The sequence below is a fragment of the Neolamprologus brichardi genome, chromosome 19 (assembly GCF_056152115.1).
Source record: "Neolamprologus brichardi isolate AB-2024 chromosome 19, ASM5615211v1, whole genome shotgun sequence".
Classification (NCBI taxonomy): Eukaryota; Metazoa; Chordata; class Actinopteri; order Cichliformes; family Cichlidae; genus Neolamprologus; species Neolamprologus brichardi.
In genome coordinates, this window is record NC_142122.1 from 8515608 (window position 1) to 8540634 (window position 25027).

Sequence of the window (25027 nt, forward strand, 5' to 3'; positions counted from 1 at the left end):
TAAAGTGGCCACTGGGTGTATGCTGTCCATTACAAACAAACGACAGTAAATCAAGATTACTTTGACATTTTAATTGAACTGAACTGAGCGTGACTGAACATTGACCATACATCTCAAACGTTGGCAAGAAGTCATTATCAGCAGCAGAGAAGGGATCTGAGAAGCTGTGTCAACAACTGTTGCCATCATCTGTAACAATTATTAATATCTGCATTCTGCCATTTTAGACAAATACCTTGTGAGGGTACCAGCAACAATGTTTTGAACCAAAGTAACAATACAGGTGGAATGACATTTATATTTCACAACAATGCCCTGATTTAACCTACAACAATTAAGAAAATGAATAATAAAAAGTAATTTCACTTAGTAGCTGTCAACGTAGACTGTATATAAAAGATGGATGTTGGCACAGTGAGGTCCAGTTCTGAAGCATTCTGGTCAGCAAGCAACACATCAGAAGGGAGGGGTGAATCTGACTGATTAACCAAGGACACTTCATGGTCACACAGTAGCAACTAGCCAATCATAAAGCATACCATTTTGTTTTGTATCCTTATAGCCTAAGTGGGGCCATAATTTACAAAATAAAATAATCATGCTGTATTCAGTAAGACTTAAAAAATAGTGACCAAGGCCATAAACTCAACAGGAAAGTGGCAGATCAAAGAAGCGGGAGGGTTTTTCCATCTTTACCTTAAGAATTAATTTTCAATGAGGAGGCGCCCTCTGCTGGTCCTTCTAAAGAATGCAGGTCTGTGTCAAGTTTAAGTATTCACACTCTTGAATGCTGGAGCTGCATCCATTGTTTACATACAATCTGACATATTAGAGTTCACTGATCTTCCCTTTATTTTCCAATGGAACAAACACATTTCAGCTCTAATCCATTGTTAGTGATATAATTTTCTTTACAAGTATATGGAGGCGCATAAATGCCACCATCACCAAAAACAATCTACAGTACGCAGCAGACTGAAGAACATATTTTCCCTAATCCCAGGTCGAGCTGGGTGTCCTGTGTACACTAGTTGACCATATTACTGGTAACACTTCTGTCTACCAGTCTGTTCTTAATGCGTGACATCTGTTCCAGCTGTGCTTCAAACTGTTGTCTCACCTGCAACGGAAAGCAAGTAACACATTTATTTGCTCAGCAGAGGCAATTAAAATTTATGTCATTCCTAACTGGATTGCTTTATGCACTAATCTCATCTATTGTGAAGTGAGTGTAAGCACTGATGAACCACGATAAAACCCAATGAAAAAAAGTAAAATTGGTTCTCTTGCTCTGACATGATATTATTATTTCAGTGTCCCACCTCATTCATGCTTTGTCTGAGCGGCTTCTGATCAAATGTGAGTGTGGATGCCTTCACCAGGGAGCTGCTGTTGAGGATGTAACTGCAGAGAGAATTAAGCAAGTTCTTGAAGATCGAGGGGTGCAAAAAATAACTTCAATGAAATGGTTTCCATTAAAGAATGAAAAATATAATTACCACCCACTTATTTATAAAGTGAATAGATAAACCTACTCATCAAGTGTACAACATATACAGGGTTTGTTTCATCTGTGACCTGAGCTCACAATATGAAGTGAACAAAGAAAGCTCATAAGCCACATGTTTATTCTACCCTCCCCAGACAAACATGTACACAAGTAGTCAATATGGTCGTGTGGTTAGTAGAAACCGGAGGGCTTACCAGTTGATGTTTGCTTTGTAGAGGAGAAAGATGGACCGAATCAGAGCCAAACGTGAGGGTGCTGAGTGAATGACTTTCCCCAGAGCACAGCGGCAGCCACGGCATTTTAAAGAGCTGTAGATGCTGGGAGTGATCAAGACATTCATTAACAACCTGTCTATACCACTCAAGTCTAAGCTGTGCTTTGTGGTACAAAACAAATTTCCTCTACAAGGTCAATAAACGCTGCAGCTTAACCCTACTCACCAATTAGTCATTTCCCCTTTATGTTCTGACTCCATCTTGTCACTAATGACTACATCGTTGGTTACTCCTAAAGAAAATTAGGTAGAAAGACATTAGGTAGAAATATCATATTGGCATAAAACTTTTGAAAATCATCAGTGGAGTTTAAGTATAGTACCCCTGAAAAAAACAGACATTAAAAAAGCATTAGGGAGCAAATGTGGTTGTTTTTGTCACTCTGGCACGAACAGCACGTCCCAGTTGATCCCACAAGTGTTCAATGGTGTTGAGGACAGGACAACAGGCAGGCTATTCCATCCCCTCCACTCCCAAACAGACAGTAGAAGAAACTACACTAGAGCAAGTGCACTGGCCCAAGTAGTACCAAAGAACTCAACACCGCCAAAGCTTAACGATTATCAAACAGCTGCCCTCACGGCATGTGACAAAGATACTGTAGATACTAATCTTGGCCCAGCTGAGACCACAGGTGAAATCATCTCTTGACCCTCAGCAGTTTGCACACAGACCAAATGTGGAAGCAATCACCTACATCCTGCAGGGAGCTTACTGCCATCTAGACATTAATGGCTGCACAGTGAGGATTACCTTCTTTGATTTTGCAAGTGCATTTAACACAATTTCATCTGCTGCTACTGAGAGAGAATCTACAGGAAATGTCAGGAAACACATCCACTGACAGACAGGCCACAGCATATGAGACTGGGGAAGTACTCTGTGTGTTTGGTGATGTTCAGTTCAGGAGCTCTGCAGGGGACTCTGCAATCTCCATTGTTGTTCACCTTGCACACCTAAGACACTGAAGAGTTTAGCTCTGGGTTGTGGCACCTACAGAAATACTCTAATGAGTATGCAACGGTTTGATTTTAGAGGCAGGATGGAGAGTAGAGAGCACTAGTGGATGATTTTGTGTCATGGCCTGGGAGGATTCATCTGCTTCTGAATATGAATAAGACCAGAGGGAATGTGATCTAGTTCAGAAGGTTCCTTTTGAGGTGGTGGAGGAGTACAGGTACCTGGGTGTCCACATCAACAGTAGGCTGAACTCTGCTGGGGGAGAAGACTGAATAAACTGATTATGAAGGCTGACTCTGTAACTGGCTGTAAATTGGAAACTTTGAGGATATTGTGATGAAACTTATCCATCATTGATAATCCACCACTGCGCTGAATAGGCAGTCTCTCTAAAAGACTGATTCAGCTTTGCAGCTACAGGAAAGGCATCTATCACCAGGCATACTACCATATTGCTATTGAATAATGTATTTATCATCTCATTGATTATCTTACTCCAACATATTAGGTCATATGATGTAAACAGTCGCCATAAAAACAAGTCAAAATCCATCTATTTTGAGTTTAGTTAAAAGCACTGTAAACTGATACTACATTTAACACAAGCCCAATGCCTCAGCGAACAAGCTTTTAGAAATGAAGTGTACTTACTTAAGCACATAAGCGAGTCCATGCTTTTCATCTCTCCACAGACGCCTGTGGAGTCCGCCAGGACGGCGTTGCACTGCTGACAGTGGAGAGTCATCTGCTGCCTGTGCACTGTTTCTGTGACCGGCAGCTTTAGGTCATCGGTGTGTTTAATTAAAAAGCTGTCGTTAAATTCCATGTTTCACGGTGCCTAGCCAGCAACTTGCCCTTCTCGCGAATTTGAACAACAGAGGAAAGCACGCCCTCAGCGTAACCACGCCCCTACAAAGAAATGCACAAGATACCAAATAACACTTTAATACAAATTTAACAAAAAAATTGTGGCTGATTAAATTTTAATATTTTAGATGTATAACATTTCTAATAAAAATACGATTTTAGAAAGAAAAAATAAGCATGGGGGGGATAAAAAAAAATCCCGAAAATGCACGGTTGTTCTGATTGGCTGTGAGGCATATCCGGTTAGAGTGAAGAGCCAATCAAATGTGTCGCTACTGTGTTTTGAATCGGAGGCTAGTTTTAACCGACGCCGTTTGTGGTGAGGAGAAACACCGACGTGTGCGCGGATTTTCTTAAAAAAAGCGAAATAAACTGTCATACCGGCATGGATTTGGACTCTATGAAATATACAGAATTGCGAAGTCTCGCTAAGGAGCTGGGACTCAAGGCGAACATGAAGGTAAGGAGGCGGTACTTTTTTAAAAATTTGCTTCTAGCGGGGTTATGGTAGACTTACCTTGTTTTCGCTAACGGTAGCTGGCTGTTCTCTAACGTCAACGTGTGTTGGGCAGACTACTCTAAAATGCATTTTCCCCGTTTTTTTTCGGCAACATTAGGCCGACAAACTTCTGAAGGCCATAAAGCAGCACTATCAAGAAGAAAAGAACAAAGAGGCAAAGGAGCAGGTAACTTACTGCTGTTTTGTAATGTATTGGCTTTGTTGTCAGCATCTCATGTGCACAGCGCTAATGCGTTTATGACTATTCCAGGGACAAGATATTAATGATGAAGCTCAGGAGAAATCTGAGGTTGTCCTGGATTCATCTTGCAAGGAAGAAGTTTCCAGCACTACTGGGTTTGTGAACACACGTCGAGGTAAAGGAAAGGGTAACAAGAGAAAAATCTCTGATACTGCGACACTGACTAAAAGCGATGTCAAGATGCCTCCAGTTGCTGCAAAGGTATTATACATTACACTGTATTCAACATAAATACATCTGAAGCACTCTATATCCCTGTGCATAGGGTTGCTTTGCAGCTGTTTAGGTTCTTTGCATTCTGGAGGTTTAAAACCTTTATGCTTATTTTTCTTTTTAAGGATGACACTGAAGTTGATGCACTTACTGCACCCTGCAATGCCAGGGGTGGTAAGAAGAGAAAGGTGTCCTCTACAAACGATAAAGAAAAAAATGAGCCTCCTAAAAAGATCCAGACTGCTGACCATGAGGAGCAGCAGCTACAGCCTGCCATTAAGGATGAAGCACCAGTGACTGCTGAAACAGGTTAGTAATAGTTGATAAAAGCTGATACACACTTATGTTTTCTTCCTTGGACTTTATGATCATGTACTTTTGCACAAATTTTACCTTTAAAGGTCTGTGTCCAAAAAAGGCACCAAAAGGGGCAAAAGCTGGTAGAATTCCTCGTCTCCAGCAGAAGAGTAAGCCTTTGTTGAAGCCTGTTACCCCCAGTAAGTTTTGTTTGTTTCTCTTTCAATGATTATGGTTGTTTTTGTGCCTGATTCAGCAAAAACTTTTTTTGGAGTCTCTGCTATGTACAGCAGAGCCTGTCTTACTTTATTTCAGAGAAATCTGGACATTTTTCCTGTTTTCTATAGATGCACAACTATTTTGCTTGAGTAAATAAAACCTTAATGGATTAAAAAACACTAACCCCCCCCCCCCAAAAATAAATAAATAAATAAATGAAATAAATCTTTGAATATTGATTTACATTTTTTGTTTATCCAGATTTCAAAAAACTTCATGAGGCTCATTTCAACAAGATGGAGTCCATTGATTCCTACGTCCAGCGGAAGACGAAACAGATGGAGACGTACAGAAATTCAGTGAAGGAATTAAAGGTGCCAAATCATCTTGGCTTATTTTTATTCAGGAAAAATTAAGTAACTTTTACTTGAACTTTATCTTAGTTTTATTTTTTTACCTGTAGAGTCTGTCCGACAAAACTAAACTGCTGCAAGTTGATGGCAAAGCTCAAGTGGTAAGCACCACCATCTACTGGTCACCCACATTTGATGTATTTATCGATTACTTCTGAAGCACACTAATGACACATGTATATAATCCCACAGAGGGCAAATCCAACTCGTGCTTCCATGTTCAGCCCTGCACCAGTGAACAAGACACCAGGTGGAGAAAACCGCAGGCACACTGTGCTTTCAGCCACCAAAAAACCTCTTGCAAAGGAGGTCACCTCCTTCAGGCCGTCTGTTCTTTCTACTCGCAGGATCAATGTTCGGTGAGTCACCGTTTTATCCTCTGGCCTTTTGATACAACAAATCTAATGAATTTCTTCGGGATCTAATATGTCTTTTAAATGGACAAAAGTACTGAGTCACAGTCTTTTAATCTTCTCATTAGTTATCAATCACATTCGCACAGGTGTATAAAACGTATGACTTAGCCATGCAGTTTCTGTTTGCAAAACTTGTGAAATAATGGTTCATTCTAAAGGATAAACCTGAATTCAAGAGTGGATATTCCAAAATAAACTTCAAGTGGTATTGCAAAGTGGAAACAATCAAGTTTTGTATTCAATGTAATGCTTTAATGAGAACTGTCTACATACAGGTTCTCAGAAGCTACTCATGACAATGAATATAAAAGGTCACTGGTGAAGACACCTGCACGCATGTCACCCTGCGTGGCTTCCAGCACCCCGCAGAAACAGACCGCCAATGGATTAAAGCCCAGCAGTGTCAAAACTGCATCGTTCTCTGCCACAAAAACTCCAGGTACTTTGGCCTTTCAACCCTTGGAATGATATATTAGAAGTATATGTTTCTAAACAGAGTAGATGATTTTTATTTTATTTATTTTTTATTCCCCCTCTGCAAGGACCATTTGTTTTCACTGGCAACACAAGCACTTCAACAACGCCTGGCACAAACAAGAAACCCAGCTTTGATCTGAAGGCGAGTCTGTCACGTCCCCTCACCTACAAGCCTCATAAAGGTATAAAAATGTTCTCATTTTCCCTGTTTGTGTGAAACACCATTTGATTGGACAAGATGTAGCATTCAGTTATTTATTTTATACATAGGTAAACTGAAGCCATTTGAAGATGTCAAAGAAAACATGGCCATGAACAAGTCTATCTCAAATCCGCACCAGGAAGCTTACAAACAGCACAAAGTCCAGTCAAGGTAGGTTTTTAATTGACGCTGAAAATTCTCCCATTGCAGTTTGCTCATGCAACATCTCTGAATATCTTTAATCTTATTTTAGGGAGGGCAGGAGAGCAAAGCAGATACAAGATCGGAAGCAGAAGAAAGAAAGTATGCTTGGGGCAAGAAGAGGCCTTGTCATGGCATAAAAATATTGCGCCTGCTCGTGGCCGTTTTTACAACCTGTTGAAGTGTAAATATTTCATTGTCTGCAGCTTCAGTTTCAGCATTTTGTAGCCCCTATAGAAAAGTAGAAGCTTACATATACTGTCCAGCGTCTTTGAGGTTCAAATCCTGCTTGTCTTTTAAACACTTTTAGCTCAAACTAATCCTTTTTTTTAAAAGAATATTTTGATGTGATTTGAAGTCTGTCCTGTTTTGCTGCATTTTGAAACTGCTAATTAAAATTTTCATTTGCTTTATTACTTTTGCTAGAATTGAGGCACTCATAAAAGAGTTATTGACCCAAGATCTTGTCTTTTTTATTTGTTCTCTTGTGGTATTTAATACATCATTTAATAATAAACAGTCTGCACAAGTCATTAATATTAATAGTTTGAAATCTGTAATGACATTAACATTAACCGTTCTTAGACTTCTGGGTTCCTCTTGTATGCTTCATAGGCAAACTCCTCTGTGTGTGCATAATCTTTGCAAACACCAATGAAATCAATTTCAAGCTGGAATGGGCCATCAGCTTTGTCTCCCAAAGTAAACCCAATGGTGTTAACCTGTAAATAGAAATACAAAAAACAATGTGAAGGCCACAAGCTAAAAAGGGATTAGGGTAATGATACATCAATTTTATCATCACTTTGTGAGGGAATTTTTCTTTGCACTACCTTGTCCAGCCAGACAGGATGCTGGTCATCTTGTACCCTCCCTCGATGTGTAAGGAAGAACTTAGAGAAAGGTATCTGCAGAAGAGCATTTGAAGTCAGGCTGATCAACATATTTGATACTATCATGCCTCTTAAACAGACCTATATAGATTTGTTAAATAATTTTACTTTAAAAAAAACAAACTTCACCTTAACATCCTGCCAGTAGGGCCCTCCTCTGGTATATAGGAAATAACAGTATATGTCATCTTTCTGGTGAGAGAAGTAGGTTTCTGCTGAGACGTTAATCATCCATGGGCGACCATCACCACGTACACGTAATTGCAGAGTGTTAAAACTGCTCCAATCATGGTGTTTTTTTCTATCAAAGGAAGCCTAGAAGACACAAAAGACTTGGAAATTGGCATTTACATAAACTTTCATTGATAAACTGCAATGGGGGAACCCCCTCCTCCCCTCTGCATCCATCCTATATTATGTTCTAAAAGAAAAGTAATTACTGGAGGGAGACTAATCTCTCTGCGCTACTGAATTCAACAAAAACATGGTATTCAGCAGTTAATACTAACCAGAGGCTGCTTTGAGCGCATAGTGCAGTATCCACTGTAGCGTGTTTCTCCATCTCGTGGGGGAGTAGAGCTCAGTGTCCCGTACAGAAAACAGGTATTATTGTTCCTTCCCAGCTTCAGGTAAGCTTCACTATGGCCTCCAATCTCACGATCAGAGGACACCGTCCACTCCCTTAGGCTCTCTGGACCTCTGAACTCCCATACAACTCTGTTCTGCTCCAGCATGTGCTCAATAATCGGTTTACCCTCAGGGCCAACCCAGCGGTCGGTAAACTCCTTTTTCAGGAGTGTGAAATGCTTCTTTATCCCCTCCAAACCTTTTGAGAAATTAAAGTTAATCTTTTGCCAGGCAAACTTGGTCTTTTTGGGCTGGCCGGGTCGTCTGTATTCACCCTGGATCACAGCTCTTTTGGGCACAGTGAGAGGAATGGTGGAGGGGAGAAGCAGCTGGTGGTGGAGGATTGTGCTCAGCAGCCTCCCAGAGGGGAGGTGTGTGATCCTCTGCAGGGACATTTCAACGTTGATCTGCAGGTTTCACTGCTGAGATACAGAACACAGAGTAACAGAGTCAAAATGAATATAAACAAGAATATGTCTCTCAAAAACAAAATAATGGCCTGACACACTTTAAACAATATTTATATCGTTTTGTATAATTATCCAATAGAGGGCATTTAAAATGTCCCACTTCAAACAACTATATTTATGAAGAAAAATTAAAGGTTTCTTGTTTGAATTATGTGTTCATGGGTTTTCTTCACGTATAAACTCATTTTCACACTTGCTCACATATCGGCAAGTGTGAGCAGAAGTTTTGGCAGTTTGCTGGGCTGGAGCCTTCACATGTGTGTTAACACAATGCTGGTGAAAAATGACATTAGCAAAGATCATAAAGAAGTTTCTGGAAGGGTTTTACACCGCGAAAGATTATTAACAAGAGGGAAAACATTAAAGACAGAAAAATTCAACCCAAGACATTTACTAGATTAGGGAGGGGCATTTCTATAATCACACTCTCATTTCTTAATTCAATCACCTGACTCCAAGTTGTTTCGGGAGAGGTCATGAGGAGGTTTACTTACTTTTTTCTGTCTACACAGTTGGTGAATAAAGACTGTTACCTCTAAGTCCTTAGAATTAAAATTGGTTGTGTGCTATTCGTTTAGAATGACTGTCAGATACATTTCGAACTATATTTGTCTAAACACACAAATTAATCAAAAGCTTAACCATACTGGAATGATTGAAACTGTTTACTTCGTGGAAATAATTACATGACGTAAACTACAGTTAATAACTTAACACAGTGTAAACTGTTTACGTTTACCTTGACCACGATGTAGAAGCAAATGTCTCGTAGATACATCAGGGCTTGTTTGGGTTAGGTTTCATCATACACTATGCTATGAGGAACAAAAGAATATATAGACTGCTGGTGTACGCTGTCCCAGTAAAAATAGGTAACCCAACACGACTGAAATTCCTTCAGCAAACCTTCGACCAGAAATGTCACTGAATGAGCCACAAGGTAATCACTGAACACAGCTTCAGTGCATCAAAGATTACTGTCCTGACTCCTGTACTCATATATGGTTCCTCTCTGTGCTACCTGTATATCCTCTTATATCCAGCGGTTCCGTTTCTGCAGTATGTTCTTTAGTTGAATCTTCTTATTTAATACACAGAGACCAAGAACAAAATTTTTTGTTATATCTAACTTAAACATGTTTTCGTCAATCAAGCTGTTAATACAGGCGCGCATGCGCAGTGCCGCCTTTGTGTGATCGACTCCGGAGTTAGCCAGGTAGCAGCGACAGCTATCGTAGAGAACATTACATTAGACGACACAGTGGTAGCTAGTGGGTTAGCTCTGCAGCTAATCATGGTGAATGTAAAGAAGCGGAAAGGTCGAGTCGTTATTGACTCTGACTCCGAAGACAGCGCTAGTGACGATAATTTAGATCAGGTAGGTGTTATTTTTACCCTTTTCCCCATCGGTGGATTCTGAAGTTGACAACAGTTTGAGGCTGACGCTAATGTGTGCTAGCTGATTGCGTTGAGTGGGCCTATTTTATTTACAACCGTTGTTTCCTTTGTCATAAAACACTCAAATCTTAACACGGAGCTAGGTTTCTACTACGCGTTTACGGGTTTCCGCATGGTACTGGATAAAATGGAAAGTGTTTGAGTTTGAACAGAGCCAGCTCGTTAAGTTATGAAAGGTACCCAACGCTTGCAATCATGCAGTATTAAGTAGCCATGAAAATGCCGCGCCGTGGGCCTTTGACTGGTTTCGAGCCGTAAGCTGCGTGACTGCAGTCGTGCTCTGTTGAATAACTGGTGCGTTAGCGTTCAGACTAAACTGGAATGGAATGTGTTGGAATTTTTTTTTTGACAAAGTGAAATCGTTCTGGAGTCGCGTTTGCTTTAGTCAGAACATTATCTCCTGCATGACGTCATGAGACGAAGTTCTATTTCGGTGGTGTTGTTGTCAAACTGGAGCTGGCAGAGAAGCATGTCAGTCTGAAGAGCTGCCAACGCTGTTCACATCACCTGTAATCTCACGTGTATTTGACCCGTCTGCTTTTTTCCTCGAGAAAACAGAAACGGTGACCACAGAAGATCAGACTGGGTCAGTAAGACAAGCTTCTTTGGTTGCTCAAACCGTCAGTAGGTTTGATCGTGCGTGTTTTTTGACCAAGTGCGGATTAATATAGTTATCTTCAGTAGTTGCACGGTCTTTGTGGATTTCGAGAAAGCGTGTGATAGGGTGCCATGAGACGATCTGTGGTGCTGCATGAGGAAGTCAGGTGAGGCTGGTGCAGGATAATGTATAAGGACACAGAGACAGTAGTGAGGTGTGTGGTAAGAGAAAGGGTTTAAGGTGGGGATGGGATTACATTGGAGATCTGCTCTGAGCACCTTCTTCTTCTCAGTGTTGATGGACAGGTTGACAGGTGAGATCAGGCAGGAGTCTCCATGGACTAAGATGTTTGCAGATGACATAGTGATCTGTATTGAGAGCTGGGAGCAGATGGAAGTAAGTCTGGAGAGATGAGGAATAAAAGTCAGTAGAACCAAAACAGAAAAAGTATGTGAACGAGAGGGAAACAGGTGTAACTAAAGCTGCAAGTGAAGATACATGCATTTAAATACCTGATGTTAACCATCCAAAGCAACAGACAAGAGATGTGAAAAAGAGAGTGCAGACAGGGTAGAGTAGGTAGAGATGATCACTGATCACTGGGAGTGATCAGAAAATGCCAAGATTTAAGAAAATAAAAAGTACATCAAAGGGACAATTCAGATTGAGCAGTTTGGAGACGGTTAGAAATGGTTTGGAAATATGCAGATGAGGGATAGTGGATATATTGGAGGAAAGGCGTTGAATATGAATCTGTGAGGAAGGAGAAAAATAGAAGCCACAGATGTAGTTCATGGATGTAGTAAAGGAGTACATGCAGGTATTCTAGGGATGGTGTGAGCTCAAGGCAGATGATCCACTGTGGTGAGCCTTAAAGGAAGCAGCTGAAAGAAGAAGATTTGAAGAATGAGGTGTCGAATGTTACCAGAGGCATTGCTAGGATCTTGAAACTTTGGGTGATTAAAAGGACCCAGAAATATTTTGGATTTTCACTTGATAGCAGCAACTTTTTAAAGTTGTTAATTAGACATTATAGTAAAATATCATACTCTATAACAGTTGTGATCAGGTGTGTTAGCCTGCCTTTCTTTTTTAAGTACGCAATCAGTTCTCCTCCTGTCCTGGATATAGAAAGAATCAGTATGCACTAATCAGACTCAAATATTCTTCTTATTACGGCACACTTTGAATAAATAGACATGCATAGCTCTGAATAGCACAACAAATGTTTATAGGATAAGTTACATAAAATGCACACAGATGGTTAATTTTTTCCTTCTAAAATATGATTATTCACACAGTATATAGTTTTGTGTCAATAATATTATGTTTGAAAAAGTAATCTACGCTACATAGTAAATTGACAGTTTTTTGTATAGCACTATTCTATTCTGAGGACTCAAAGCGCTTTATACATCTTGTCTCATTCACCTATTCATAAAAGCACCTTTTCTATGGTTAAGTGCTTCCTATCTAGCGTTCACACTCCGATGGATATATCTGAGAGCAAGCTGGGGTTAGTATCTTGCCTAATGATATTGTCATGCAGACTGGAACAGCTAGGGATTGAACTACCAACCCTGTGATTACCTCCTGAGCTACAGCCACCCACAGAGTATATATCCATATTACTTAAACGTAAGCACTGAGGTTCATTCTTGATTTTGCGTATGCATAATAATTTAAGATCTTTTCTTGGCAATCATGAGCTTCACAGCGTCACACTGTAACCATAGTTACTCATTGTCATGCATGCCTGTTTACACAGTTTGTGAGAAAGACGACAACTCTGCTGCTGTTTAAGCCTGACATTAATCTGAGCAACATGCATCAATTCATGTTTACAGCATGATAGTGTTGTTGGTGTTTCTCAATAGTACCCTCATGGTCTGAATAACCAAATTTGTTTTGTAATTGCACTAGAAAATAGATGTGTAAGACGTCTGTGAATCCATGGCACAATGTGTCAAAGATGACAGCCAGAACATGTAGGAGAAGGCATTTTAATAAGCCTCTAATTCACCAACCTTATTTTGTAGCCAAGGCGCCGTTCTTCTCATGTCCAGTCTCTGCGCTGGTTCTTCCTGCAATGCTATTTTGAGATTGGTTCCTGGAACTCCTTTTCTGAGCACTTCAGTGTGGATATTAAAAGTTTCACCATGAACCTTAAACACTCAAGCAACATTCACAATGAGTATAATCGCTGCTGAAGAAACTTGGTTTGAGTCTCCCAAAGATTGAATTTGAGTTTTCATTGGAAGAGCCAGCAGTTTCCAAACCCAAATAAGTCAGGTCATTGCAAAATTTAAATTAGCTAAATTTAAGTTAAGGTTTTTGATTTTTTTTTTTACAAATTGAATTTCTAGATCTTTTTAACATAGAGATGAACCCTCAAATTAGCCCCAAAGCAAACATTTCAAGACAGTGGTGAGGAAAGATCCTTTGTAACAGGAAGAGACCTCCAATAGAAGCAGACTCAGAGTTCATGGATATGTGTTTGGCCAAATTGGTGAGGACAATAACTGCAGACGTACATGGCTTTCTTTGGGTACAGGTAAAAAGTAGAAACTGCAAGACTGAGAGGACTTGTTAATGATATGGAGCAATGGTGAAAATATGCATGATAAGCTAAAGAGATGCCCTCAGTGTTTTGGAGGACCTAGAGTAGTATAACAGGTTGTTTTCACAGGCATGTGGCTGTGAATCTTTCTTAACATTAACTGCAGAAGCTGTATATGAAAATGTGGTTGTTTTTCTAAGCTGAATTGCAAATTTTCTCTACGCTGCTTGCTCTTTAGTACAAATACCACATGTCTTGCTTCATCCATGTGAGAATATAGCAGTTTTGTCAGGCTTTACATTCTTTGCTGCTCTATACAGTCGGTAACCTTGAATAAACCAAATGGAGTCTTTGTTAAACAAGCAAGCTGCTATTGTGAACTTCACGAGAGAAACCATCTTTGATCAGTGTCCCGACTTGATCCTCCCTGCATTATATTATGTCACAGGGAAAGAAATAGTATTTAATGAAAGCTCTCAAATGAGAGAGAAAGAGAGAGAGAGAGCATAGTTTTGTTGTTCTTTTTCTACATTTTATAGTAGTAGAGTATGCAGGTTCACTTTCTTTTTGTGTGTTATCAGGTCCTGTTTGAGTAGTTGTCTTGAATAACAGCATTACATAAATATAGTTGAGGCAAGTTAATCATCAAACTAATATCGGAAGGTGTTTTGAGAAATACAAGGCACATGTAATTTTACTTCTGGGAAACAGATTGCTGCTAAATAATAAGAAAAAGAAGCTTTCCATGGGTTTAATCATTAAATTTAAAGTGTTCTACTTCTTCTGACTTTGTCCCACTATATGAATTTCAGTTCAGTTCAAGTGGCTTGAGAAGTTCTGTCCATTTGTACTGCAGTATGGGTAAATACTTTTTTTTTGACCCCGCTGCTGAATTTGTGTGTTTGCTCATTTATAAAGAAGTTCTTTAATTTTCTTGGCTGCTGCTTGGCAACTCAAAGCTTCAGCTCCCTTCACACTTTTCAGACTGGCTAGGTCACTGCATTATCTTAATCTGCTGCTTCTTTAGCCACTCCTGATGCCTTGGTGGTATGCTTTGGGCCATTGTCATGCTGGAAGACCCATCCACGACCTCTCCGGAGTGTTCTGGTTGACGGAAAGGGACTCTTATCTGAAAATCTTCACATACCAGAAAATCTTCTGGTACTTGACTCTTCAATGTAGTGATGTTCTTTACCCTTAGCAGAAAAACAGCCCCAAAGCCTCTGTGCTTGGCTGTGGGCAAGGTGTTTTTTGGATCATACTTGGCATTTGTCTTACTCTAACCACGCCAGGTTGAGTTGATGACAAAGAACTTGATTTTTGGTTTTGTCTGACTACAGCACTTTCTCACCAAACCTGTGAATCATTTAGATCAGGGGTGTCAAACTCAATTGCACAGGGGGCCAAAACTCAAGACACACTTTAGGTCGCGGGCCAAACAAGATAAACATTTATTGAACACACTAAAACAATGTTTTTTAAACATAAATATGAATAAAAACAGACAGGAATATTATTCCAGATTAAATAAACTTAAAAAAAAACAAAACTTTAACTTTAAATATTTTGCTCTTCATAAAAATATATCCTATCAAAATTATGCAAGTTTGAAATATGAACATGCTGCCAAAAACCCCAGAAAAAATAAATGAAAGCATACAGAAGGTTGGAGCCGCATATAGACGGAGCTGGGCATTGCTTCAGGAATGGAACTAATAAACTGTGAGGGCCATTCAGTGTCGTCCTTTGCCTTGAGTGTATCATTACACTGCAGCTCCATCTGAATCTGCACAGGTGCAGTTCAGCAAAGTCCGCTGACTTGGTTCAACATTACTTGGCAACAGGGAAAGTGAGGCAGGTTGCACCTGGTGCATTTGTGACAGCTTCACTTGAAATGCCTTCACCGCAACATACATGCCATGTTCATGAACTGACAGATTTCCTTGCTGAGCTCAAAAACTCTATTGAGAATTTTTATTCCAACTCAGCCAGCGGACCTCTGTATGATATGGAATGTCGGCAAACTCTGAATCTATTTCCCACATAAAAGACTGAAATTGACTGATTTAAACTTTTAGCTCAGATAAAATTTACGGTTTGCGTTACGGTGATCATTACATGCTCCATTTTTAGAACTTTACCACACAGCGTTTTCTGGTGTAAATGGTAAATGGACTGATTCTTATATAGCGCTTTTCTACTCTCCCGGAGTACTCAAAGCGCTCTATACAACATGCCACATTCACCCAGTCACACCCATTCTCACAAGCACTTTATCTATACTTAGTGCTTTTTCTAACTACATTCACACACATTTATACTCCGATGGACGCATCGGAGAGCAACTTGGGGTTAGTATCTTGCCCAAGGATACTTGGCATGTAGACTGGAGGAGCCTGGGATCGAACCTCCAACCTTCCGATCAGTAGGTGACCTGCTCTACCTCCTGAGCTACAGCCACCCCTACGATGCAGTGATATGCTGTTAACTCACTGGTACAGTTCTCCTCCTGCATCTTTACTCGCATCCTGCTGACTAGTCCGCTTTTTTCACCGCACAGCACCGGCGCTCCATCTGTTTTAAGTCCATCAAGTTTGTCCCAGGGCAGTTTCATGTCGGTAACACTTTGACATACCTTTTAAAAAATGTCTTTTCCTGTTGTTGTTCCGTGCATCGATTCAATGTTCAATATTTCCTCTCCACGGATGCAGATGGCCAGCTGTGCAATGTCCATCATGTCTGTACTTTCATCCACAGCAAGAGAGTATGCAATAAAGTTTTTGCTTCTTTCACACAACTGTGTTCTTAAATCAGTGGCCATCTCACAAACCCGATCAGCAATCATATTTCTCCTCAGGCTCACATTTGCCAAAATCTGCGTTTTGTCTGGACACAAGACATCACACACCTTCATCATGCAGCTTTTCAGAGTGGTACCGGGCTCATTTGGCTATCTCCTCTGCTACAATAAAACTTGCTTTCACAACAGCTTCACTTTGTGATTTTTGCTCTGGTGAAAAAAGTCTGCTGAAATGTCAGATTCTTCTTTAGCTCTTCTACCTCCTGTAGTTTCTGCTCTGCGTTTAGGTTTTTAAGCTTATCCTGACGTTTTGTCTCGTAGTGCCGTCTTAAATTAAATTCCTTAATTACAGCCACATTAGCTCCACTAATAAGACACACAGGTTTACCAGTAATGTCTGTAAACATATACTCAGTCACCCACTGGTGCTGAAAGGCTCTGCTTCCAGAATCAACTTTTCTCTCCACCATTGTGAGCGGCTAGCTTCGCAATAACAGAAGTTTGACTTGATTGACGCTGGAATGTTCCCAGTTAGCCTAGCGTTCAGCAAGGAGGCTGCAGCGCTGCATTATGGGATCTGTAGTTTGTATATTATTAGCGCCTCATATCGCCAGGCCATGCATAACAATAATAGTACATCCATACTTGATGGGCCTTGACTTTGACACGTGATTTAGATGTTCAATGGCAAACGTAAGACAGGCCTGTACATGTGCCTTCTTGAGCAGGGGGATCATGCGGACACTGAAAGGTTTCAGTTCATTATGTGTAATGTGTTACAAATGGTGTTTTACTGACTGTGGTCCCAACTGTCTTCAGATCAAAATAATTGCACCAGCAGTTGTCATCTTCTCACTAAGCTTCTTGCTGGTGGTCTTGTAGTCCATTCAAGCCTTGTGCAGGTGTACAATCTTATATCTGACATCCTTTAACAGCTCTTGGTCTTACTTATGGTGGTCGTGAGATCAGAATGGAAGAAATTGATTCTGTAGGCAGGTGTACTAACCTGTGGAGCCTTAATTCTGGCTGGGCTTTAGTCAATCAAACAAGTACTAATTTCACTCAGTGACATGCAAATCAATTTATAACTTTTATATAATGTGTTGTTTCTGGATGTTTTGATTGATATTCTGTCTCTTCATTAAAATGGAACAAAATTAAAGACTGTTCAGTTCTTTGTAAGTGAGCAAACTTACAAATTCAGTAGGGCATCAAATAATTATTTCCCTCACTGTAGGTGAACCACATCGCTGTTTTGTCACTTTCAGGAGCTGCTGTCTTTGGCAAAGAGGAAAAGGGTTGATTCGGGTGAGCAAGAAGAACCTGTTGGCAAAGCAGCAGCTTCCACAGACTCTGAGACATCTGACAGTGATGACGAGGTATAGCACTATTAGTATTTACTCTAAAAGACCTTACAGTTTTGGACATGTGAGGCACAGGAGACTAAACCTCAATTCTCTGTCTAATATATAATCAAAAGTTACATTTTCATTCCTTTTGTGTAGTGGACGGTCGGTGGCACCAAAGGCAAAAAGAAGGTTAAGCAGGGCAAAGGGTCTGAAAAGAAGAACGCTACAAAGAAGAAGGTTAATAAAGCGACAGCGTCTGGTAGCTCAGATGGGGACAGCTCAGCTGAAAGCTCTGCACCGGAGGAAGGTGGGTTTCTTAATTCAGTGCTCACATTGAAAAATATTTTCCCTGCTCTTAAATAAGGCTTCTTTGCAGCCTTTTAAAAATATATATATATATATTATTAAGTCACACATCTGTTCATAAGTTTAGTAGCCTTGAAATGCTACTAAACTGGTGAGCAAAACAGACTTGCACGCGTTCTCATGTTCAAAACATGTTCCATGAAGTGTAGAGCGGGACATCCAGACATATTAAGAACTGTAGATTATACATCACTACAGTGCTGCATCCACAGGTTTTTCAAGAGGTTAGGATTACATGACTCACTCACTCATCCTGTTTATCTCAGGTGTCTCACAGCAAAGCATCTAAGCTGTTGTTTATTTTTGTCACATTGTCCTGGTGTGAACTGGCTGACAGCATTAAGAAAAACCTGAAAAAAAAATTCTCCTGGGAATTTGTGGTTGTTCACAAATCCAATTCAGTTTTGGTAATCCACTCAGATAGTGGATGCTTGACATAAAACGGTCTATACTGTTGAAAAGCCTACAGTACAACTTCACTAAGCCATTTACACTTATTTATTAACTTTTTTTGGGACCTAATTACATTGGCAATGTTAAAAGGATTTAGAACTGCTTCATGGTTAAAAGCTTCCCTTCCAAATTCTGCTTATAAAAGCTGTTTATGACACATTTCGTAGACAAAAGTCAGATATATTAGAATTAAAATCTCTCCGATGACGTGTCTACCTTTTTGTTTTGTAATTGATTTGAAAACAGCTTTTTTGGTTTTTTGTGTTCCCTGTCTCTGGTTCCTTGAAATGTTTTAGGCGAGGTGTCTGATTCAGAGAGCAACAGTTCGTCCTCCAGCTCTGACTCGGACTCCTCTGAGGACGAGGTGTTCAGGGATGGTTATGATGATGACTTGATGGGTGATGCTGAGGACAGAGCTCGACTTGAGCAGATGACAGAAAAGGAGAGAGAACAAGAGCTGTTCAACAGAATTGAGAAACGAGAGGTGCTAAAGAGACGGTGAGTGGGGAATAAAAATCGTTTATAAAAAGTTGTCTTTGGCATAAATAACTTTTTCTTAGTTGTTAATAAAATCCTACAAGTTATTTGTTAGAATACACTAGAGCACTCCTATTTTACTTCAACAAACTTGCCATACAATGCAAAAACATGGCATTTTTAACTTATGACGTGAGCTCACTGTTTATTCACTCAGGATTCTGCTTGTTTTCAAAGGTTTGAAATCAAGAAGAAACTAAAGACAGCAAAGAAGAAGGAGAAGGAGGAGAAGAAGAAAAAGCAGGAAGAAGAGCAAGAAAAAAGGAAGCAATCTCAGGTTCAAGATACACAAGTGGTGAGTCTAGTTTCACACACATCTAAAACAATATTAGACACACTATTAGGGCCGGGCCGTATTATACTGTTCACGGTAATACCGGTACAATGTTGGGCAACGATAAGAAAATAAAATATCGCGATAGAATATGGGTAAAACGCGCATGCACAGTGCCTTTGTTTTCATATGCACATGGCTGAAAAAGCATGGCGGCAACGGAGAATGAGAAGGGGGGGGGGGGAAGCGGATCGTTGAGTGAAACTGATGAAACAGAATTGGTTTGTAAAAATGGTGCAACTTCAGTGATGTGGAACTGGTTTGGTGTTTGTCTGTCAGATACCCACCAAAGCACTTTCTTTTGTAAAACATGCAAGCGGGCTGTCGTTATTGCCGTATTTGTCGGACTAAGGTGCTCGTAAATTTAGGAGTAATCTGGGTCCAAAACTCCGTCCGCTTCAGGTCCCAAAGTCAAACGAACACTGCGATATCTGTGACGTCTTTTAGTGCCTTTTACTGTATATAGTACAATTTAGTCTTCTATAATACATTGGGGTGTCTAATTCAACTGATTTTCCCCAGTGTAGGATTAATAAAGCCTCTATCTATCAATCATTGATAGTCTTGCCTAAATAAGAGCTTGAACTGAACTTAATAACTTAATTTCACTCAGTAATTTGAGTGGAATCTGATGCCTCCTCATTTCTGCCTGGTATGAGAAGGGGTGGCATTACACGTTGTCTTTATCATATTTCTAATTCTAACCTCTACATGCTCATGTCTGCAGGTCATGTCCCACAACAAGGAAAGACGATCCAAGCGTGATGAAAAACTTGACAAAAAATCCCAGGCTATGGAAGAACTAAAGGCTGAACGAGAGAAGAAGAAAAATAAAACAGGTTGGCATGCTTTGTACTCCTTTGTGACAGGTTGTTGTGCCAATCTGATTGTCTTTCAAACGCTGACGTGTTGTCTCTTAACAGCGGAGTTGCTGGCTAAGCGTCAGCCGCTGAAGACGAGTGAGGTTTACTCTGACGATGAGGAAGAAGAGGAGGAGGATGATGACAAGTCATCTGTCAAAAGCGATCGCAGCTCCCGTTCATCATCTTACGATGAAGACGAGTAAGTGTATCAACCAGTGCATTCACCACAGTGCCATCACAAGAAGAGCAATGGTCAAGTTTGATGCTTTTCTCTTGATTCTGACTAACATTTTAAACTGTGTTCTGCTACCAGAAAAGAGGAGACTCCACCAAAGTCACAGCCCGTTTCCCTACCAGATGAACTCAACAGGATCCGCTTGTCCAGACACAAGCTGGAGCGCTGGTGCCACATGCCCTTCTTTGCTAAGACTGTGACTGGCTGCTTTGTAAGGATAGGAATCGGGAACAGCAGCAGTAAACCAGTTTATAGGGTAAGCTTATATTCTCGTTACATCTCCTCAACCACCAATATATTATTGTAAGGTTTATTTATTTATTTTGGAAGTATTTTTACTTATGTTTGAGTTTCTTGTTCCCTTGTTGTTGAAAGGTTGCTGAAATTGTTGATGTAGTAGAGACGGCAAAGGTTTACCAGCTTGGATCAACACGAACAAACAAGGGATTACAGTTAAGGTAGGCATACTGTCATGGATACATGGATCATTTAGTTTATGGTGGATATTTATTCATGTTATTTTTTTTTCCTGGTTTCCAAAAACACAACTCTTAATGTTGTAAATCATCTACAGGCATGGTGGTGACACACGGGTTTTCAGGCTTGAGTTTGTATCAAATCAAGAGTTCACAGAAAGCGAATTCATGAAGTGGAAAGAGGCGGTAGGTGATTTTATAAAAGAAGAATGTTTAAACAGTCCTAAATATATAATCGATAAAGTGATGCTGAAATGTGTTTCATCGATTTTTCCCAGATGATTGCTGCTGGAATGCAAGTACCAACTCTGGATGAAATTACCAAGAAGGAGCAATCCATCAAAGAAGCTCTCAACTACAAGTTCAATGATAAAGACATTGAGGATGTAAGTCGTTTTTTTTTTTTTTACTAGGTCTTCATTCTTTTTTCTGACGTCATTAATTATGAGCGGTCATAAAAATGTTTTGTCTAAACTCTCTGCAGATTGTAAAAGAAAAGGACAGATTCCGAAAAGCACCACCAAATTATGCCATGAAGAAAACGCAGTTACTCAAAGATAAGGTAAAAGAAAACCAGTATTTTTTTTTTTTAAACTCCAAGATAATGAATCAAGAAAATGTCACCCTGATAACCTGTAAATCTGTACCAACAAAACATGGACACTGACAGCAAATGTCATTGAACTGAACTTTGATGAGAGACGAAGGCTAATCAGGCTTACCTTTTCATTTTTTTTGTCTTTTTTCTCTTTTGGTTTGAAGGCCATGGCAGAGGAAAGTGGAGATGGTGAACGAGTGAAAGTGATCCAGGATGAACTGAATGAGCTTGAGGAAAGGGCAGAAGCCCTCGACAGACAAAGGACCAAGAACATCTCTGCTATTAGGTACACAATCTACACTTATAAGCATTTTACTTTGTTTAATAAAACGGCTATGCAAAGTTCCTGAATTAAAGTACACAGTTTAAAACACTCATTTCTTTAAATAAAGTTATTGTAAACTACAGAAAAACAGCTAAATTGTTTTGTTGGTAGTCCCAGGCATTATGTTTAAAAAACTTTGTGTGATATGTAAATACAGTCCTTTATCATTACTCTGTAATGACGTTAAACTGTTCTTTTGTCACCTAGCTACATTAATCAGAGGAACAGAAGCTGGAACATTGTTGAATCTGAGAAAGCTCTTGTGGTAAGTGTTCACCTTCTTAAACAGTACCATATATACTCATCACAGCCTCAGATGAGCTATAAAAAAAAGAAGCTATATTACATAATGCAATTACTCATTATTCATAACTTTATGCTAAAATATTGACAGCATAACACCATATTAATACATCTATGGATAGGAAAACCACCAATGACTCAAGCATCAGGCTATAAAGTCTGTTTTCTTACACTTGGAGTCTGTTTTTGCAGCATTTTATAAAAAAAGGTACATTCATAATCTTCCTCAAAGTGCTTCCTCATGTCAGGTGTTTTCTTAATCTGGTGCTGCTTTACTGTGACCGTGTTCAGTATCACTGTGGTTCACTTCAGGCATCTGCCAGCCTAAGAGTTTTATACTATAGCACCTGTATGTCCAAGACAACCTGCAGAGGCTTAAAACCGTCACGTCCTATTGCATGTGTAATATAAATAACATACCTATGAATTTTAGGTATTGCTATGTTTCATAACATTAATTATTTTCCAACAGGCTGAAGGACAAAATGCCAAAAACCAACAAATGGATCCTTTCACACGAAGACAGTGCAAACCCACCATGGTGTCTAATGTAAGTATTCTATAATAAATTTATCAGATTGGATAATTGTGCTTGTTTAAACACACTGAAATAACACGTGCCTCATTTTCACAAACACTTATACCTGAATCATGAAGGTGACAGTTTAAATGACTGAATTGTTATAAATAAGACTGAAGACATGCTTAATTATGTGCATGCAGCATAACAGCAGTCTGAAATGTCCCTAAACTACCACTACTTCTACTTCTGTTGATCTGATCTGTCACTGTGATTCTTTTAATTTGGCAGGCCAGAGATCCGTCAGTCCATGCAGCTATTCTTGCTCACCTAAACCAGAAATATGGCTCTGGTTCAACACCAGACAATTCAAGTCCAGAGAAGAACAAACTGGTAAGCAGGACCCTCCCTGATAGCTCATAAAAATTATGCCAAAACTGGTGTTGAAGTTTGGCTTGAGTGATGAGTACTAACCTGAACTGTAGCTCTTTATCCTGAAGAAATCTTTACTTTCTTTGTTTTAGGGTCAAACAAACCCGAAAGACAAAGATGTTCCGAAGCCAACCACCGACCTCTCGGAAGACTTGTTTAAAGTTCACGACTTTGATGTAAAGATTGACCTACAGGTTCCCAATGCAGGTGAGACCCTCGTTTTAACCTTGCGTGTTTTTTGGTACTGTTGAAGCTATACGACCTAGATGTTCTGCTTACTTGGAGCACAAGGTGAATGCCAGTGTGTATCACAGTGATATAGTGAAGTTGTGTAATTTTGCTCTTTGTCTGCAGAGGCGAAGTCTCTGTCTGTGAGCTCTAACGCGTTGCCAGTGAAGGACGGCGCTCCCCGCAGGTCCCTCAACCTGGAAGACTACAAGAAGAGGAGGGGGCTGATTTGATGTGGCAGAACCTCATCGAGAACCCACATTGCATGTGTAAGCAAGAGTTTGTGTGTGTGTATGTGAGTGAAAGTGAGAGACTGTGTGTTTGTATGTATGAGCAAGAGCGAGAATGTGAATGACTCCTGAGGGATGTGTGTTTAAATGATGATAAAATAGACTGTTCATCCAACACAAAGGAAATACTGATTAAACGGAGACAACATTTTTCTCAAAGGATCTTTCTCGGGAAAAAGAAAAAAGAAAACCTTGTCCAGTTATGTTTGTTTTTTGGGTTTTTTTTGTTCTTTTTGCATTCACAGACAAACTTGTATACAGAGTTTGTTTGTTTGTTTTTTAACGTATTTAACTTCTCTCCTACTCTTCTGGAGTCAACTCCCTTTTTTTTTTTTTTTTTTTTTTTTAATTTTTCTCCAAGAGGACAAAGACAACATGGCGCTTGTGGATTATTACCTTGAACAAGGAACCTATCTTAGACAATTTAGGTTGTTTAGGCATTTTAAAGTCTATGGACATCTTCGGATTTGACCAGCTTGTTCTCATCAGTAATAAATTAAAATAGTACATTTTCCCCCCTCTGTATGTATGAAAATCTGCACTTGCATTCCATCCTAAATTTCAACAGCATTGTGGTTATTTGCAGAGTTCTCACTATCATCATCTCTGACTTAACCACAGTGTTGGCCCTTCATGAAAAATGTAAAACGTTCAGTACAGGTCAGCTGGACATCTGTCACTTTTTAATCAACCTAAATAAAGAGGAACTCTTTTGTATGGCCGACCTTATTCTAAGTGTTGCTTCATTTTTGGTTTCCCTCGGTTGGTTGTTCATGGGATAACTCCCGTGCCCTCAACTCCCAGAGCAGATTCTATGTGTTATTGATTGTGTCCATAGTCAGTTCCTGTTTTGATGTGGCATGCCATGTAAATATGCATTTTTGAGTGAGTGCGGAAAAAAAATAAAGGGGCACTGTTTCATAACTTCTGTGTCATTTTGTCTGTCTTTTGCATGGACTACACATGAGGGCAAGTGAATATACAAAGTTAGAACAATGTTTCCAAGTTTCAGGAACTGGAGTTAGAAGTAATCATCAAGAAATTTAAAGAGAACCTTCAAGTACAGAACAAGCTCAGCAGAGGTAAGAAGAGAGAGATTTCAAAGACTGGAAAGAAAACTAGTGACAGTTTTGTCTGGATACAGCTGCCAACACATGAGCAAATGAATTGTGCCCTCAAAGAAGACAGTCACATTCGATTGTATGCTAGTGCCTCACTCAAAAGTAAGAAAGCAATTAACTGACAAGTGTTATTCACCATTTGTTGACAAATGAAGCCAATAAAAAGGCTGGAGTTGATTCCAAATGTTGAATTTGTATTTGACAACTCTTAAGTAGGAAGTCCAAAGACATGCAGATGCAAGCAAAGGAGGTCATCCTTAGACTGAATGTCACAGGAACTGGATAACAACATTCTGGTAAATTATTAAAAGGTATGAATGCACTGGGCAGCTCAGCAACATTAAATGGCTCCAAAAAACAAGAAGACAGCTAAAGGGCAC

The 25027-nt window shown here is 39.7% G+C and overlaps 4 protein-coding genes across 7 annotated transcripts; 2 read left to right on the forward strand and 2 right to left on the reverse strand.

Annotated features, from left to right (window-relative positions):
- Positions 1–56: 56 nt before the first annotated feature.
- Positions 57–4507, reverse strand: oip5 (opa interacting protein 5). Of its 2 annotated transcripts, none has more exons than XM_035911092.2 (6): positions 4308–4507; positions 3397–3654; positions 1951–2017; positions 1705–1827; positions 1323–1404; positions 57–1120 (listed from the first exon to the last, which is right to left on the reverse strand). In XM_035911092.2, exons 2-6 carry the CDS (start codon positions 3569–3571, stop codon positions 1028–1030), a joined length of 540 nt encoding a protein of 179 aa, XP_035766985.1. In that variant the 5' UTR covers positions 3572–3654; positions 4308–4507; the 3' UTR covers positions 57–1027. The 2 variants fall into 2 exon arrangements, with proteins under 2 accessions (XP_035766985.1, XP_087689062.1); XM_087832936.1 differs by lacking the exon at positions 4308–4507 and adding an exon at positions 4130–4216.
- nusap1 (nucleolar and spindle associated protein 1) lies at positions 3789–7271 on the forward strand. The gene is made up of 12 exons (XM_006798592.3): positions 3789–4072; positions 4230–4298; positions 4383–4574; positions 4712–4895; positions 4988–5083; positions 5364–5476; positions 5566–5616; positions 5708–5874; positions 6207–6370; positions 6474–6590; positions 6679–6781; positions 6864–7271. The coding sequence occupies exons 1-12, from the start codon at positions 3998–4000 to the stop codon at positions 6949–6951; spliced, it is 1419 nt and encodes a 472-aa protein (XP_006798655.2). The 5' UTR covers positions 3789–3997; the 3' UTR covers positions 6952–7271.
- ndufaf1 (NADH:ubiquinone oxidoreductase complex assembly factor 1) lies at positions 7260–12936 on the reverse strand. Of its 3 annotated transcripts, none has more exons than XM_006798594.3 (5): positions 12885–12936; positions 8214–8753; positions 7834–8019; positions 7645–7719; positions 7260–7533 (listed from the first exon to the last, which is right to left on the reverse strand). In XM_006798594.3, exons 2-5 carry the CDS (start codon positions 8724–8726, stop codon positions 7393–7395), a joined length of 915 nt encoding a protein of 304 aa, XP_006798657.2. In that variant the 5' UTR covers positions 8727–8753; positions 12885–12936; the 3' UTR covers positions 7260–7392. The 3 variants fall into 3 exon arrangements, with proteins under 3 accessions (XP_006798657.2, XP_087689061.1, XP_087689060.1); XM_087832935.1 differs by lacking the exon at positions 12885–12936 and adding an exon at positions 9541–10365 and having other exon boundaries at positions 8214–8750; XM_087832934.1 differs by lacking the exon at positions 12885–12936 and adding an exon at positions 9541–10365.
- Positions 10008–24450, forward strand: rtf1 (RTF1 homolog, Paf1/RNA polymerase II complex component). The gene is made up of 18 exons (XM_006798595.3): positions 10008–10179; positions 17486–17596; positions 17723–17873; positions 18682–18883; positions 19100–19217; positions 19984–20095; positions 20180–20318; positions 20433–20610; positions 20730–20812; positions 20929–21016; positions 21109–21216; positions 21315–21392; positions 21593–21714; positions 21961–22018; positions 22529–22606; positions 22868–22969; positions 23101–23215; positions 23363–24450. Exons 1-18 carry the CDS (start codon positions 10096–10098, stop codon positions 23467–23469), a joined length of 2034 nt encoding a protein of 677 aa, XP_006798658.2. The 5' UTR covers positions 10008–10095; the 3' UTR covers positions 23470–24450.
- Positions 24451–25027: the final 577 nt, after the last annotated feature.